This window comes from Cryptotermes secundus, unplaced genomic scaffold (genome assembly GCF_002891405.2).
Source record: "Cryptotermes secundus unplaced genomic scaffold, Csec_1.0 scaffold528, whole genome shotgun sequence".
NCBI lineage: Eukaryota > Metazoa > Arthropoda > Insecta > Blattodea > Kalotermitidae > Cryptotermes > Cryptotermes secundus.
This window is the reverse complement of record NW_019724748.1, coordinates 309,547-324,255: the sequence shown is the minus strand read 5'-3', so window position 1 is coordinate 324,255 and position 14,709 is coordinate 309,547. Positions and strand designations below refer to the sequence as shown.

Here is a 14,709-nt window from a genome sequence, read left to right as displayed (position 1 = left end):
TTTTCAGCTGCAGTGTGGTATTGTCTATCGGTGCTTTCCAAGTAAAACCATGTGCCACATAAAGGCCCAGAAACACCATTTCATTTCCAGTTTAGCCATAGGCGCAAGTGAGCAGTGGCAGTTCATGGTTGGCTGTGAGAAGTTCCCTTTGTTAGCAGCTTCTGTCTAGCAAAAGTTACTGATGACACTAACAGGCAGAAGACTTTGTGTCTGCTGTAGCTGTAGTTATTTGCAAAGTGTGTAAATTAGTGAGGCTGCTATAATAATTTGTAATGATGTGTTATGAGCATCCAGTAAATCCAGTTATCAATCCAAACCCCATGTCTAGTTAGTAACATGTGACAGCATAATACAATGAAGTCTTCTTGGGCAGCGAGCCATGAGAACATTGAGTTGGTGAGCAACATGTCAGGGACTGTCTCTCTTGATGTGCACAAATCTGTCATCTGCTGCAGCTCAAGCCCCCTGTGGAGCTATGCACAGTAAGATGATGAGTGATGTTCCATCCAGCTTGGATTGAATGGGGAACAGTAAGTCATGACTCATGTTGCTTGTGGTTTGTCCTTCTGTATGTTGTGTCTGACTTCTCTCATGTGTTTTTATTCCATTCATGGCACATAGGAAGTCCTATACCTATGTTATTAAAGTTGTCAAGGTGCAGCATGATCTCAAAGTCCATCGTAACCAAGCATTCAACCAACTTTTTATGTGAATATTTGAAACGTACTGTTTATGAATTAACATCGTTGTGGTGCAAAACTTTGAGGTTAAATCTGACAAATTTAACTTTGACAGAAACTGTACTTAAGTAATAAGTTTTTCACAAGAAGAAAACAGCCAGAATAGTACAAGATATGTAGGACTATAAATATGTGCAACGAAAAAAGTAAACTTTATGTGTTCTGTTTGGAATGCCCTCTTGTTGTTACTATAGGATTCTGACAATGGTGTATAACACACTGATATGTTGGGATTTTGGACTTTATCCATCGTCCTGGTTTTTAAGATAAATAAAAACACGACGTTTCGGAAACTGGATCTGTTTCCGAAACGTTGTGTTTTTATTTGTTATCTTAAAAACCAGGACGATGGATAAAGTCCAAAATCCCAACATATCAGTGCCCTCTTGTTGGTTGCAAGTGCTCCTGAAGCGCTTATCTGAAAAACTGTTAACAAAGGTTATACTAATTGTTGATCGCCTTTTCATGATCTCAGATTTAATAAATTATGCCTGAAACATGATACTGTAACAAATGTGGTTACATGTTTGCACTCTTCGAAAGGTTCTTTACTGATAATGTTGACGTGTGTTGAGCAAAGATGTAGAAGTGGCATGTCGCCTAGACTTACTTCATTGTCATGAAAGAGTGTACCTGCAAGCACAGAATTGTGCTTTAACTGGATCTATTTACTTATTTCAGAATAATGATGGTTGAAATTACTAGAAATAATTTTGAGGAGAAGTATCCTGAAATTGAAGGCAGGTTAAGGAGTGCTGTGTTTGTTGCAGTGGATACTGAATTTACAGGTCTACTGTCTGACCCAGCGTTTAAACCCAGGTAACTGCACATTATGTTTCGTTAAAAATTTGGTATACACTTTGGTTTCATCATTTACAAATTAAACCCAGGTTTTATCACCTGTTACTCATACGATGTGATTGAGAAATTCCTTTCCATGTTTATGGTATCACTGTAAAAAGTCAGAGCTGAAGCCCTTTTCAGCATTTTGTGTGCACCTATGAGATCTTTGAGACCCATCTTGCACAAAACTTGTGATAGCGTAGCCTAACTCTTATAATCTCATAGAGAAGAGTGCATGAAGTCTCTGAAAATTCACACACAAGTTCTAAAATTGTCTTTCACAAATTTTTTGGTTAACACTTTGACCAAGATCATCACTCACTACAGATGGCCAACCACTTCACTCTTCATGATGGACATTTGTTTGCCTGCCCATCTTTGGACATTCTACACCACTGTATAAAAATTTTTTCACTCATTAAATTTTGACTGTAAACCACTGTGCATAATTCACGATGGATTTCCACAGAACTCATGTTTTTAGCATGAAGAAAGAAGATAACAGCGTGAATTTCACATCTGGTGGGATTATCAATTGCAGCACTCAACATAACTGACTCTGTTGAGGCAAGAACAAACACTAGGTGACAAGTTATGTGGTGGTGTACAAGGCAATGAGTCATGTGATGCTACCTCACATGTGCGAGCTATCCCTCCACGCCTACATTAGTTGCTAAAAATAAACAGATGTTACTTTCCAAATAGCCCTCGCATAATCAAAAAATAAAATTGAATACCAGTATTTCATTAGTCTCATCATCATATTCACAGATCAGTCAGTTTCCGGTTAATACGAAGGGCGTTCCATATATAATGCCTCCTATTTTTTTGTGTTAATATGTAACGTCTGAGCTGGATGTTGGTGGTGTTGTAGTAAATGTTGAACCTTCCCGCCAGTGTACTGTTAGTTTGGTTGTCATGTGACAGATAGCGACAGCAGAGCAGACTACCAAAATGACGTCTGACATAGACGTGCGTACGAAACAGAGCTGTGTTATTGAATTTCTCACTGCCGAACAAATTGCACCCATTGACATCCATCGATGCTTGCTAAAGGTGTATGGAGACAATACAGTGGATGTCAGCACAGTGAGGCTATGGGTAATGCTTTTCGACAGTGGCGAAAGTGAAGTGCATGATAAGCCACTCCCTGGGCGTCCCTGCTCAGCTGCCACTCCTCACAATGATCAGCACCTTGATCAGCTCACCCGTATAGATCGGTGGATAACGACCGGGGAACTGTGTGCATGGCTTAATATTGGCTGTAATGCATTGGAAACGATGTTGGGGAAGCTGGATTATCGCAAAGTTTGTTCCAGGTGGGTCCTACGGATGCTTACACAGGATCACAAAACTTATCGAATGGAAGTCTGTCAGGACCTGTTGCACCAGTTTGAGGCTGAAGGTGACAAGTTTCTGGACAGCATTGTCACCAGAGATGAGACGTGGTGTCACCACTACGAGCTGGAATCCAAAAGACAGTCCATGGAGTGGCGACATCCAGATTCCCCAAGAAAAAAGAAGTTCAAGACACAGCCATCAGCAGGGAAAGTGATGTGCATGGTCTTTTGGGATAGGTGGGTGTAATTTTGTTGGATTTCCTGGAGCCTGGTGAGACTGTCAATTCTGAATGCTACAAGACAACACTGACTGAGCTGAAAGCCCGCATTTCCTGAGTCAGTTCAGAGAAGCAGACAACCTTTCGCTTGCAACACAATAACGCTAGACCCCATACCAGTTTGGCGACCACCGCGCACATTGCAAAGTTTGGCTGGACTGTCCTACCACATCCACCCTATAGCCCCGATTTAGCACCTTCAGACTTCCATCTCTTTGGGCCTAAGAAAGACAGACTACGTGGGCAACATTTTCCAGACAACAATGTTGTCATTGCAGCTGTAAGAAAGTGGCTAGCCTCTGCTGGTGCAGACTTTTACAGGCGCAGCATACAGGCTCTTGTTCATCAATGGCAAAAGTGCATAACGAATGGTGGTGATTATGTGGAAAAATAGCTGTAAGTAGATGAAATCTTGCTCTATTTAACTGCATTATTATGCTTTCTGTATCTGTTGTAGTTTTCATTAAGAAAATAGGAGGCATTATATATGGAACACTCCTCGTAGATCTTTCTGAACCATCCAGTGACAGATATCACAGCTCTTACTGTGTTTGTAGTTACTGTGGTAACATAAACCAATGTCTGATTTTATAAATGATTTTCACCCCAACCCAAATCATTCTAATTTAGCCAATGAAATTTGTTACAGTAGTGTAAAGATATACCACACCATTTAATTTTATAGTGTCTAATTTCAGTTTTCATTGTGCATTGTCTTATCTAGATTAAAATTATTAAGAATGTTATATCCACAAATTTTCATTCAGTTCTACTGATGTATGTAGAATGGTAAATTTACTGATTAATGAATATGTGTCTGGTATATAGTGCAGACTTAGCACTATCACCATTCTTAAAGGAAAGCAATGAACTCATTACTCTCTTCTTCACAGATAAAGACATGGGAGAACACTGGAAGGTAGTGATGTGCATAATTGATAGTAAGGACACATCGAGGATGTGCACGCACATGCATGCATACGCAGATACACACACTATTGGATGTGGGGAAATTCATTCCTATAGGTCATAGTGTGATTTAAATATCAGCTTAGTGACCAGTACTTTGTTCCTACCATTAACTGTCATTGTTGCAGTAGAGTGGCTTGGCATAGCAGAATCCTCTATCTTCATCTTCAGATGGTGCTCAGTTGAAATCTTGGTCGCAACACTAACCCTCCTGCCTGAGATATTTCCTGGTTTTTACCTCAATTTTAGTTACTTGCAAATCCTTTCCAGTTCATTTTTCATCTATTCTCCAATTTGATGCTGTACAGTCTTCCTACTGAAGTGTCATTAAATAACACAAAATATGATGCAGTTGAATTGTAAGAATGAAAGTATATGTTTCAGGTAAAATATATGAAACATTCAAGATGACTGAAAGTCCTGAATTCTTCTTGGGTAATTAGTCATACAAGTATAAAGCAGAAGTCTCCAAAATTTATGTGTGGCTGAATGCCTGAGAAGATGTTATTCCAATATGAACATTAATAGATTGAAGTTCTTGTCCTGGTATATGGTGTTTCCCTTCCCTGTCACATTTGCATAACATGGATATAGCTTGCATAGTATGTACAGCTATAACTTCTCATATGTGGGATTAACGTTGACAAGATTTTGTGTTTGGCCTGAGGTAAGTTATGCTGTATTGACTTACAACATTGCTTTCTCTTTCTTGTAGCTTGTTTGACACTGGTAGTGAGCGATATGGGAAGTTACGTCGAAGTACAGAGCACTTTCTTATAATGCAAGTTGGTATAACTGCCTTCAGATTTATTGAGGACAAAAATAAATACAAGGCCAGTAAATACACATTTTATGTATTTCCAAGATCATTTGCATCTATTGATAATATATTTATGTGTCAGTCATCATCCTTGGAGTTTCTTTGCCAGAATCATTTTGATTTTAATAAGGTAAGAAGTGTAATCTTTTCTGAAAAAGCAATAATGTCTTGACTTTATTGGAATAACTGTATTTTGATTTGTAAAATTTCATTTTTGTTATTAATAATTCTGTTTGAACAGTTTTCTTATTCTTTTGGAAGAAATTACTGAAAATTGTTGCTTGTTAGTTTGTGTATGACGGTGTCCCATATCTGAACCAAAAGGAGGAAGCTCATTTGCGCAAAGAACTGAGCAAAGGATCACTGTTTCACCAATTGGACCGTACTGTCGACTTGGATGATGAGAAATCTATACAGTTGGTATGTTCCCGTGTGGCCAAATGGGCTGCCAGTGCTGTTCAGGGAGATACACTGGACTTGAATAACTTGGACATCTGCCAAGGAGATATAAGACTGTCTTATGTCATGCACAAAGAACTTCGACAGAGATTCCCTGACATTTGGTCGTTCCCAGAAGGGGGACTGGTAAGTAACTTCTATGGAGAGTGTTAGTTTTGTAAGTCATTTAATATTTAAGACTCAGGACATTAGTTCCATGTCATACTGTGAAGGCATAGAGCCAGTCTCGGGAGAGACCATGGTTCAAGCAATACAGAAGAATTAGGGTTTCCCTGACATTTATAATTTCAGTGCTGCTTCAGCTTCTTGTATCACTTCTCTTGAGGTTTACAACAAGCCTGATCAGCCTCTTGGGTTGCATTTCCAGTTCTAAGGGGTCTTTTCTAGATCTTCACACCAATTGGGGTCTTGCATAAGTGGTTACATGCTTACGTCCTTCTGTTCTGTGTTCCACAAGTGTTTGGTAAGAATATTCAGTGTCGTACTTGATCAAAAATATTACCAATACACAACTAGAGATGGAGTGCATAACCTAATTAGCACACTTAATCCATTCTGAAACATTTTTGATGACAATGAATAGACAGAAAGATAGGAACATGGAAAGGAAATGGTTATGACGGTCATTAATATAGGCAGAATATATGATAATGTAGATAGACGAAAGGTTTATAATAAGTTGCAGAGATTGAATTTACGTGGACAACTAATATTGTTCCTGACTCACATGCACACATCTTTACAATTTAGATACGAGTTAAGAAGATATCTCACATGCAGAGAAAGGCACTGGAGGAAAATGAAGAGCAACATAAAACTTTGGAAGAAACCGTGATGCATTCACTGCTAGGATTCTCTCGCTTGTTTAAACTGCTGACAGAGCTTAAGAAGCCCATTGTTGGACATAACATTCTGTTAGATCTCATGATTATGTATAACCAGTTCCATGAACAGCTGCCCAGTAAGTTGAATTAATTTTGTCTTCATTTTAATGCAACAGAAACATGTTTAAAAATATTTGTTACCACAACCATTTAAATATATGAGTTTGGTATGTAAGGTATATTTCTTGTAAGAAATATTTTTTATGCATGATGTTCATTGCAGTGGACTGTGTTACCTGTGAGGAACTTACGTGTGTTATACATACTGTGTATTAAGACCGCATATTTATTTAACTATAGATTGGAATAAAAGTTAAGGCTTTCAGTAACATTGCCACAAATTGAGCCAGAACAACATGTTTAACTTGGAAGGCTGTAATATTGATTTTCCTTCTGGAAAGGAAGTTTCTGATAGTCAGATGTGATAGTGATGCATTTAAAATGATGAAAAGATAGTGCCAAAGTTTTCATATAAAAACCACAAACACAGCCGTATACTGGCTTGAAAAGTTCTTAATTTAAATTGTGTAATCAATTTATTTTTAAACTTTATCCTCCTTTCCTTTCTTTAAGGAGAAAAGTAGGCACATGGTATCAATATGTTATCTATCCCCTTGGCAGCCGGGATAGCAGAGTCAATATGGCGACTGGCTACAGGCTGGAAGATGGAGGGGTCAGAGTTCGAGTCTCAGTCCTGAAATTATATATATATATATATATATTTTTTTTTAAAAGTATGCAACTTCTATTCAGGTAGTTTTTTCATGGAATGAAAAACACTGAAATAGTCGCTGCATGTAGTGTATATTTAGTTCTTGGTTTGATGGTGATAGATCATAAACTTGCCTACAAATTCCAGATGAAATATTGTGTACAGGTCAACAATCACAAATGGGACAACAAGAAATTTTGATGTTGTGTCGAAATTTAACTTAAAAAATCTGTATTTAATGAACTAACAAAACATAGTTCAGAAATACCTACAATTAAATATGTACTAAGAAGATCACTATGAAAGAGATAAATCCCTAGAACACAAATTATATAACACCATAACACAGAACAAACCAACCATATACAAAAAAAAAAATGTGGCACATTAACATATTTGTACAGGAAATAAAACAACTCACCAAAATATTTGAAGACACAGATGCAAAAATAGCATACAGAACATGCAACACCATTCACAAACATGACAAAAATGCTGAAAGAGTAATATTACAGTAGTGACATGTGCAAACTCAAATTCCTTAGTTTCCCTTTACAATATATAGTGAAATCTCACTTTAAAACTTATTAAGGGACCTCCAAAAACAAATGCAAAATAAAGGAAATGATATTGTTACAGCATAAAGAAAATTTGTATTTGTTATATCATAACTTCAGAAAATCATATAAAATGTACATGTTTGAACATTAACAATGTAAATCAAAATATGGCTCTTGTTTTATTTTACAATGCTATATCAGCTGCTGTGTTTATGTAACATTGGTAAGATGAGATGGTGATAACTGGTGAATGGAAAAGATCTGGAAGAAAGCTGTCATGGCCTATTTCAGGATGCTGTCCCAGCATTTGCCTGGAATGACTGGCAAATATCGTACATACCTAGTTACTGTTCCATTAACCAGTGAGTCTTTTAATAACTGATAATTTATTTAACATCCATAACTGTTACACAGGCACAATTGAACAAGTCAGTTGGAAACAACCAAACAGTACATGTCAACAACTCTCATAAAATGTATAAAACAGTATACAAGACAATATACAATAGAATCCTTTTTTGATCAGTATCCCCTTTCTATAGCTTACCAACCATGGATGACAACTCCCAGTAATTCAGCATAAAGCAATAAATATACTTAAACCACCAAAAGCACAAGTCAGCCATATAAAACAAAGCATCACACATTTAGTGAAGATAACAGTCCAAAGACTATCTATATACAGTAAAACTTGGTTATAGCAACATCGGTTTCTGCGACACCTTGTCTATTGCATCAAATATTCAATGGTACGAACTAATTCCTCATAAAGCAACTGTTTTTATACCTTGCTTAGTACGACATGCACAAATGCATCAACCTCGTATGTAACGTCATTTTCATTCCTGAATTTCTCTGATATGGACATTGAACGTAATTTAGAAAGTGTGTATTGGGCAAGTAACAGGAAACAGATGAAGATAACTGATTACTGTACTCGTATCTAGGTACAGTAAGGCACAACAATTGATGTAATCTACTGTAATTTGGTGAGTAGGCCTACCTTTAATATACAGTATTAGTGCGGTGTGTATTGTCAGTGAAAAGCGCTGTAATATGCCTTTGATATTAAACATTTGGGCAATTTCACGTTAATGTTACGTTAGTCTGTACTTAACTACGTATTTCACTAAAAAATGCAACATTTTAACTCGGTTTTTGGTAGATTTTTACGTGACAAACATAAGGCTACTGTGGAAGTGCCCATTTCGGTTACAACGACATTCGTTTATAACGACACTATTTTTAGGTCCCTTTGATGATGTTATAACCAAGTTCTACTGTACTTCCATATCAGTTTGGTGCATGTCGTGTTCTAGATTATAACAAATATTGTATACTACTTTGTAAACAGACTTATTGTAATAATTTTTAGATGTTTTAACAAATCATTGTACATCTTATAATTGGTTACAAGATACGAGGGTTGGAACTTTAATAGTGGCAACACTGCTGTATAAATGCCATGCAATGGAACCAAATAATGTCACTTATACCGCACGTTAGTTACATACCTACCTTACCTTAGTGCAAATGGACTCTCCCTTCCCACATGACGCGCATGCACAGTGACGAGAAGAACAGAGCCTCATGTTAGCTGGCGGTCTAATGTAGTTTTGTCACGATGTTTTCGAAACAGGAACAACGGAGTTGGATAAAGACTGAATGTGTCAGAGGCCATACAGCATGACAGTGTCATCAAGGTCTTCAAGAGGCTTGCAGGGAATCTGCATTGCCTTACAGAACAGTGGCAAGGTGGGTAAAAGCCTTCAATGAGGGACACCAAAATGTGGGAGACATGTGTCGGCCAGGTCGTCCTAGTGTCAGTGAAGAAGAAGTGTATGCTCTTTCCGCGTTACTGGAGAGTGATCGACGCCATATGTTTCATAAGCTGGCCCGAGAAACAGGATTAGCACATACGACCGTGCTCACATTCTGGAGGAACGCCTGGGCATGAGGAAAATTACATCACAATGGGTTCCGCATGATTTGACGGAAATGCAGAAATGGCAAGCTGTGGCTGATTTGTTCGATCGATGGGGCTGGAAAGTGCTGTACTATCCACCATACTCACCAGAATTAAGCCCTTGTGACTTTGACATAATTCCTAAGATGAAGGAACCACTTCGTGGCATTCGCTTCAGAACTGTTCCAGAGATTCTTCAGGCAGTAGACTGCTCCCTTTGAACTATCAACACAACAGGTGCTGCTAAAGGTATCCTACGACTTCCACATTGCTGGCAACGGGTTGTACACAATGCTGGTGACTACATTTAAGGGTAGTAAAACTTCAAAACATGCATCTATTTTATATCAGTTGTACTCATAAATAAATAGTTGCCACTATTAAAGTTCCAACCCTCATATAATATTTATATCTATGACATGGTAATAATAGTTTCCATGTATGTCAATATTATCCTTCTAAAGATGGTCGTTTTGACCAAAACATGTGAAGGATGAAAAATTAACAACACAGCTTTTATCAGTCACACTGGATGGCGGTTAAAAATCTTATATACAGTTACTAGTATGACGGACCAGGATGAACCAAGTTAAGTTTACCATGATATAATTTTACACATATCCATAGAGTTGGTATTTGAAAAGCAAGTATTCCAGTTCAGGCATTGTTTTTTCTGCTTGAGTGGAGACAGATCATTGGAAGTACAGAAGCATGTCTGATGTACTATGTTGTGCCATTACAAGTGTAGCAGGAGAGCAGAGCTCTTAACTGTTATCCGCAGATACGGTATTGTGTAAGTTACATATGGTGATGGTCATGAGATATGAATAATTACTTTTTTGGGAATACATCAGTACTACACAAGTATAAAGAAACTTCTGCCAGATGCCTACACATTTGCCCAAAAATACTTGAATCAGCCTTGCATTTTGCACAGCTCTCAACTTGTGAAGATGACATTTCCCCACTGTATGAATGAAAATTAAGCTGGGAAAACTTTGTTCTATACTTTTGTAAATATGCATTCTTTTACACATTAATTGATATGTTTCAGCTCGGTTAAATGACTTCAAGGAGGAGATCCACAGACTGTTCCCAGTAATTTATGACACCAAATTCCTCAGTTTTCAGATGAGAAAGATATTGATTAAAGAAGGTACTGTCTCATGCAGCATTCTGTATTTTATCTTGTAATTTTTATTTGGAAATAGGCATGTCATTTGATCTGTACACCTGTACACCTTTAAAAAGTGAAAGTCACATATTATTCTTGTATAGTTTGTCCATGTAATTACCATTAACTAGTAATATTAATGGTAAACAATATGGGTTTTAAAATAAGTTGTTAAATAATAAATCGGACTCCTGTTAAAAGCATAGTAATATTTTTAAGTTGCATTCAGGTATCTTGATTTTGATGTGCACTCAATTAATAGGTAAGGTTAGACTGCCTGAAAGTATGAGATTAAAATGTTCCTTGATTCTGAGCTAAAACTTCCTACCACTTCATCATTTCTGGTGATGTAGATGGAATTCTAAGCTCAGTAAGGAAGTGGAATTTGTGTTTAATATTATATTTTGATTTCATAATTCATGTATCCTCATTTTTCATTAAGTTTAAGAAAACAGTAGGTCATTGTGTGTTTCACACTTCTTGTTTCTATGTAAGGTAACACCACATGTTCTCACAGTGGTGAGTACTGAGCATGCAGTCTTCTGGATGTAGTTCCAAGAGAACCTGATGTTTAGGAGGAAAATATCACTTCCATCTTAGGTCAAAGAACAAGCTAAGCAGGAAACCAGCAGAAGCATGTGACAAGCACAAGTCCATACTCTTCAACATCAACAAGAAATTTGTCTAAGGCGCAAATGAGTTTCGTATCTTGAGCTTAGTGGTGTGTATAGGATGTGCAACATTTTAATGTGCATAATAATCATGGGGCAAGAACAGTTAAAAGTCCAAACAGGATTGCAGCAGATATAAAATCCAAGCTTGAAACTGAAGAAGAAAGACTTCAGATTTGGTGCAGCTGTCACAGACTGTTCTCTGTTGTATGCTACCCAACATTTGAATGTGACAGACAAGATTCTGTGCCCCACCAGAGAAGTACGATTGTTATGACACGAGACTGAGGTGTCAGTTCAAAGAATCTCTTCATCAATTTTATGATTGATTTCTTATTTGTTGTGCCTGATCCCAGTTCATTTTCTGAGCACAGTGCAATAATGAATGGCAATGTATATTTGGAAATTCATGTTTCCTTCAACTTCCCAGTTACGTTTAATTGCTGCCATATGTTCAAAAATTGGCAACGTCATGGAACTTTAAATGTGAAGAATTGTTTCAAATGCAGTTGTATATATAAAATAAGAATGAAAAGATATTGACAGTGAGCCAAAATTTTGTTGCTTATGAGACCGGTCATTTTGCTCTCTCAGTAAATCCACTGTTTCACGTTTTTTCCCCTGTGGTTAAAGAATTCAGCTGTTTGCTTCCCCTACCTCTTTACTGATAAATTTTAGACAATGAGTTTTAATTTTTGTGTTTACTTTTACTGCCCCCCCAACTGGTATAATCTTTGTTCACATTTATTTAATGTGAGTGTTAGTTTGAAACTGAAAGTGGTACTGGGTAGTAGTGTGTAAAGTGAGTGTAAGGCTGTGTGTATGTGGTGATATGCTTGGCTTGATAGTGAATAAAAAATAACAAAATTCAAATACTGAAGTTTTCCATCATATGCATAATAGGTAAGGGTTCAAACTTTAAACTGGTGTCTGTTTTCAGATGTTCTTAAATGCAAATATCCATTTCTAATTAGTGATGAAACTAGTGTAAATGAAGTGAGATGGACATTTTGTAAGAGCGTTTCATGATCTTAGAAGTTTTTTTATTTACATAAAATTAGCAATCAGAATTACGTTTGATTCTATAAGATAATTGGCTGTATTATTCCCCGTGACGTGGAGAGGGCTTATCCAGCGATAAGTCCTCGTTAACCCTCTCTCAGGTCAGCTGGCCAATTCCTTTTTAGTCTTCGTCCATTGTGTGGTTCCAGTAACGGTTGAGTTAGTACATTCTCATGTCCTTCTATTTTGTTGAGGTATCTTGTGCTTTTCCCTATTATGACTTCCTTTCCTAGTGACACTTTCAGGTCTTCATGGAGTGATATATTGGAAACATACCATGGGGTGTTAGTAATCATTCATAGTATCTTTGACTGACATCTTTGGATTATGGAAATATTGGTTTTGCTAGCACATCCCCATATTTCCACTCCATATACCCAAATTGGTTTTATTGTTGTTTTGTAAAGTAAGATTTTGTTGAAGAAAGCAGTCTTCTGGGATTTGGCACCGTGTATATGTGGTGTTAACCGACGTTTCGGAGGAACGTATCGCCTCCATCTTCAGGGTAGAAGAAAAAATATAAGAAATCTGCAAGCGAAGAGACCGTGAGAACCGGTAAAAGCAGACTGTGTCAGATTTCTTATATTTTTCCTTCTACCCTGAAGATGGAGGCGATACGTTCATCCGAAACGTCGGTTAACACCACATATACACGGTGCCAAATCCCAGAAGACTGCTTTCTTCATAGTCACCGCCGTGAAAGCCTCAAATCTTACATAAGATTTTGTTGTCTAATGAGAGCTGGGAATTTCTTCCAATTAACCAATACATATCCTTGGTTTTTAAATTAATCAGTTTGTGTTTTTTAGTAATGTGTTCCTTCCAGGTTAGATGGTTGTCTAGATGAATTCCTAAGTATTTTGTGCTGGGTGATTCAGGTATTTGTATGTTATTAAAGAAAACTGCAGGACATTGTTCTCTTCTTAGACTAAAGTTTACATGCACTGACTTGGTTCCATTGATTTTTATTTTCCATGTATTTGTCCACTCTTGTATTTGATTTAGATGATTTTGCAAAGTGAAGGTAGCTATTGCTGGATCTGTGTTGGCTGAGAGGATCATGGCATCATCCGCAAATGTGTCCCTTGTTGTGTTGGCATTGACTGGTAGGTCTGCTGTATACAGTAAATAAAATAGTGGGCCTAAGACATTGCCTTGTGGTACACCTGATTTTATTGCAAAATTGTTAGATATGCTATCATTGATTCTCATTCTGAACTCTCTGCCATTTATATAGGATTTTAGTAAGTGGAAATAAGTGATGGGCACGATCTTAGAAGTGATACAGAGAAACATATTTTTGCAAACAAGCATAAATAATCACTGGCTGCTAAAGCACTGAGTAAAAAGACTGATCCATTTTTGGGGAAAACCTATTGGTGATAAAGAATTAGACCTTGTAGCAGGAGAAGGACTATTCACTTTCCATATTGTCACTCACAGTGAAAGTTTCTAATTGATGGGCTATACTGTGACATTAACTTGTAAGATATTTAAACCCAGCCTATTCTACACATGAAAAATAGATCCCTCTTGCACAACTGGGCAACCTCAACCACCCAGACTCTGACACTGGTCAGTCACTATCTTGTTCAGTGTGTGACATGCATGGAGGAAAAGGGTATATAGGGTTTTGGTGGGTAAGCCAGACAGAAAGAGACCACTAGGAAGATAGGTGAGAAGATAATATTAAGATGGATCTTAGAGAGATAGGATGGGATGATATGGACTGGATCTGTCTCAGGATAGGGACCAGTGTCAGGCTGTTGTGAACATGGCAATGAACCTTCAGGTTCCATAGAATGGGAAATTCTTACATAGCTGTGTAGCTGATGGCTTCTAAAGGCAAGTACTGGCAAGTATATTTATGCAATACACTTACTTCACTCTTTCTTAAATGTTATATGATCTGTTAGTGTTTTTAAAAATATAATTTTTGCAGCTTTATGATCAGATTTGAGGATTAGCAGATTGCAGATATTTCAGAATAAGAATAACGCTGAAATATTTTGAATTGTTTCATTTTTGGTCCGTTACACTATCAATCACAAAGTCAATAGAAAGTCCGTCGAGTGTAACAATTTTGTAGGTCACTTCTTTATCACTTCTGCCTTACATGTTTCGGTTTAATAAAACCATCATCAGAGGCACGTAGTACAATCATGAAAACACTGTCGTTGTTTAAGATGTACACATATATTTGCTGCGTGGACGCTGCTACAATATGTCGA

General features: G+C 37.3%; 1 protein-coding gene across 6 annotated transcripts in view; it reads left to right on the top strand.

Annotated features, from left to right (window-relative positions):
- LOC111862887 (pre-piRNA 3'-exonuclease trimmer) overlaps nucleotides 1-14,709 on the top strand; it is a 32,849-nt gene that overhangs the window by 2,138 nt on the left and 16,002 nt on the right. For 3 of the 6 annotated variants that reach the window (XM_023848668.2, XM_023848671.2, XM_023848672.2), the window contains exons 2-6: nucleotides 1,422-1,559; nucleotides 4,886-5,120; nucleotides 5,279-5,575; nucleotides 6,200-6,410; nucleotides 10,626-10,727. In XM_023848668.2, coding sequence (XP_023704436.1) covers nucleotides 1,422-1,559; nucleotides 4,886-5,120; nucleotides 5,279-5,575; nucleotides 6,200-6,410; nucleotides 10,626-10,727 — 983 coding nt within the window. Of the gene's footprint in view, nucleotides 1-373; nucleotides 531-1,421; nucleotides 1,560-4,885; nucleotides 5,121-5,278; nucleotides 5,576-6,199; nucleotides 6,411-10,625; nucleotides 10,728-14,709 lie in introns of all 6 variants that reach the window. The other 3 variants (XM_023848669.2, XM_023848670.2, XM_023848673.2) reach the window with 2 other exon arrangements.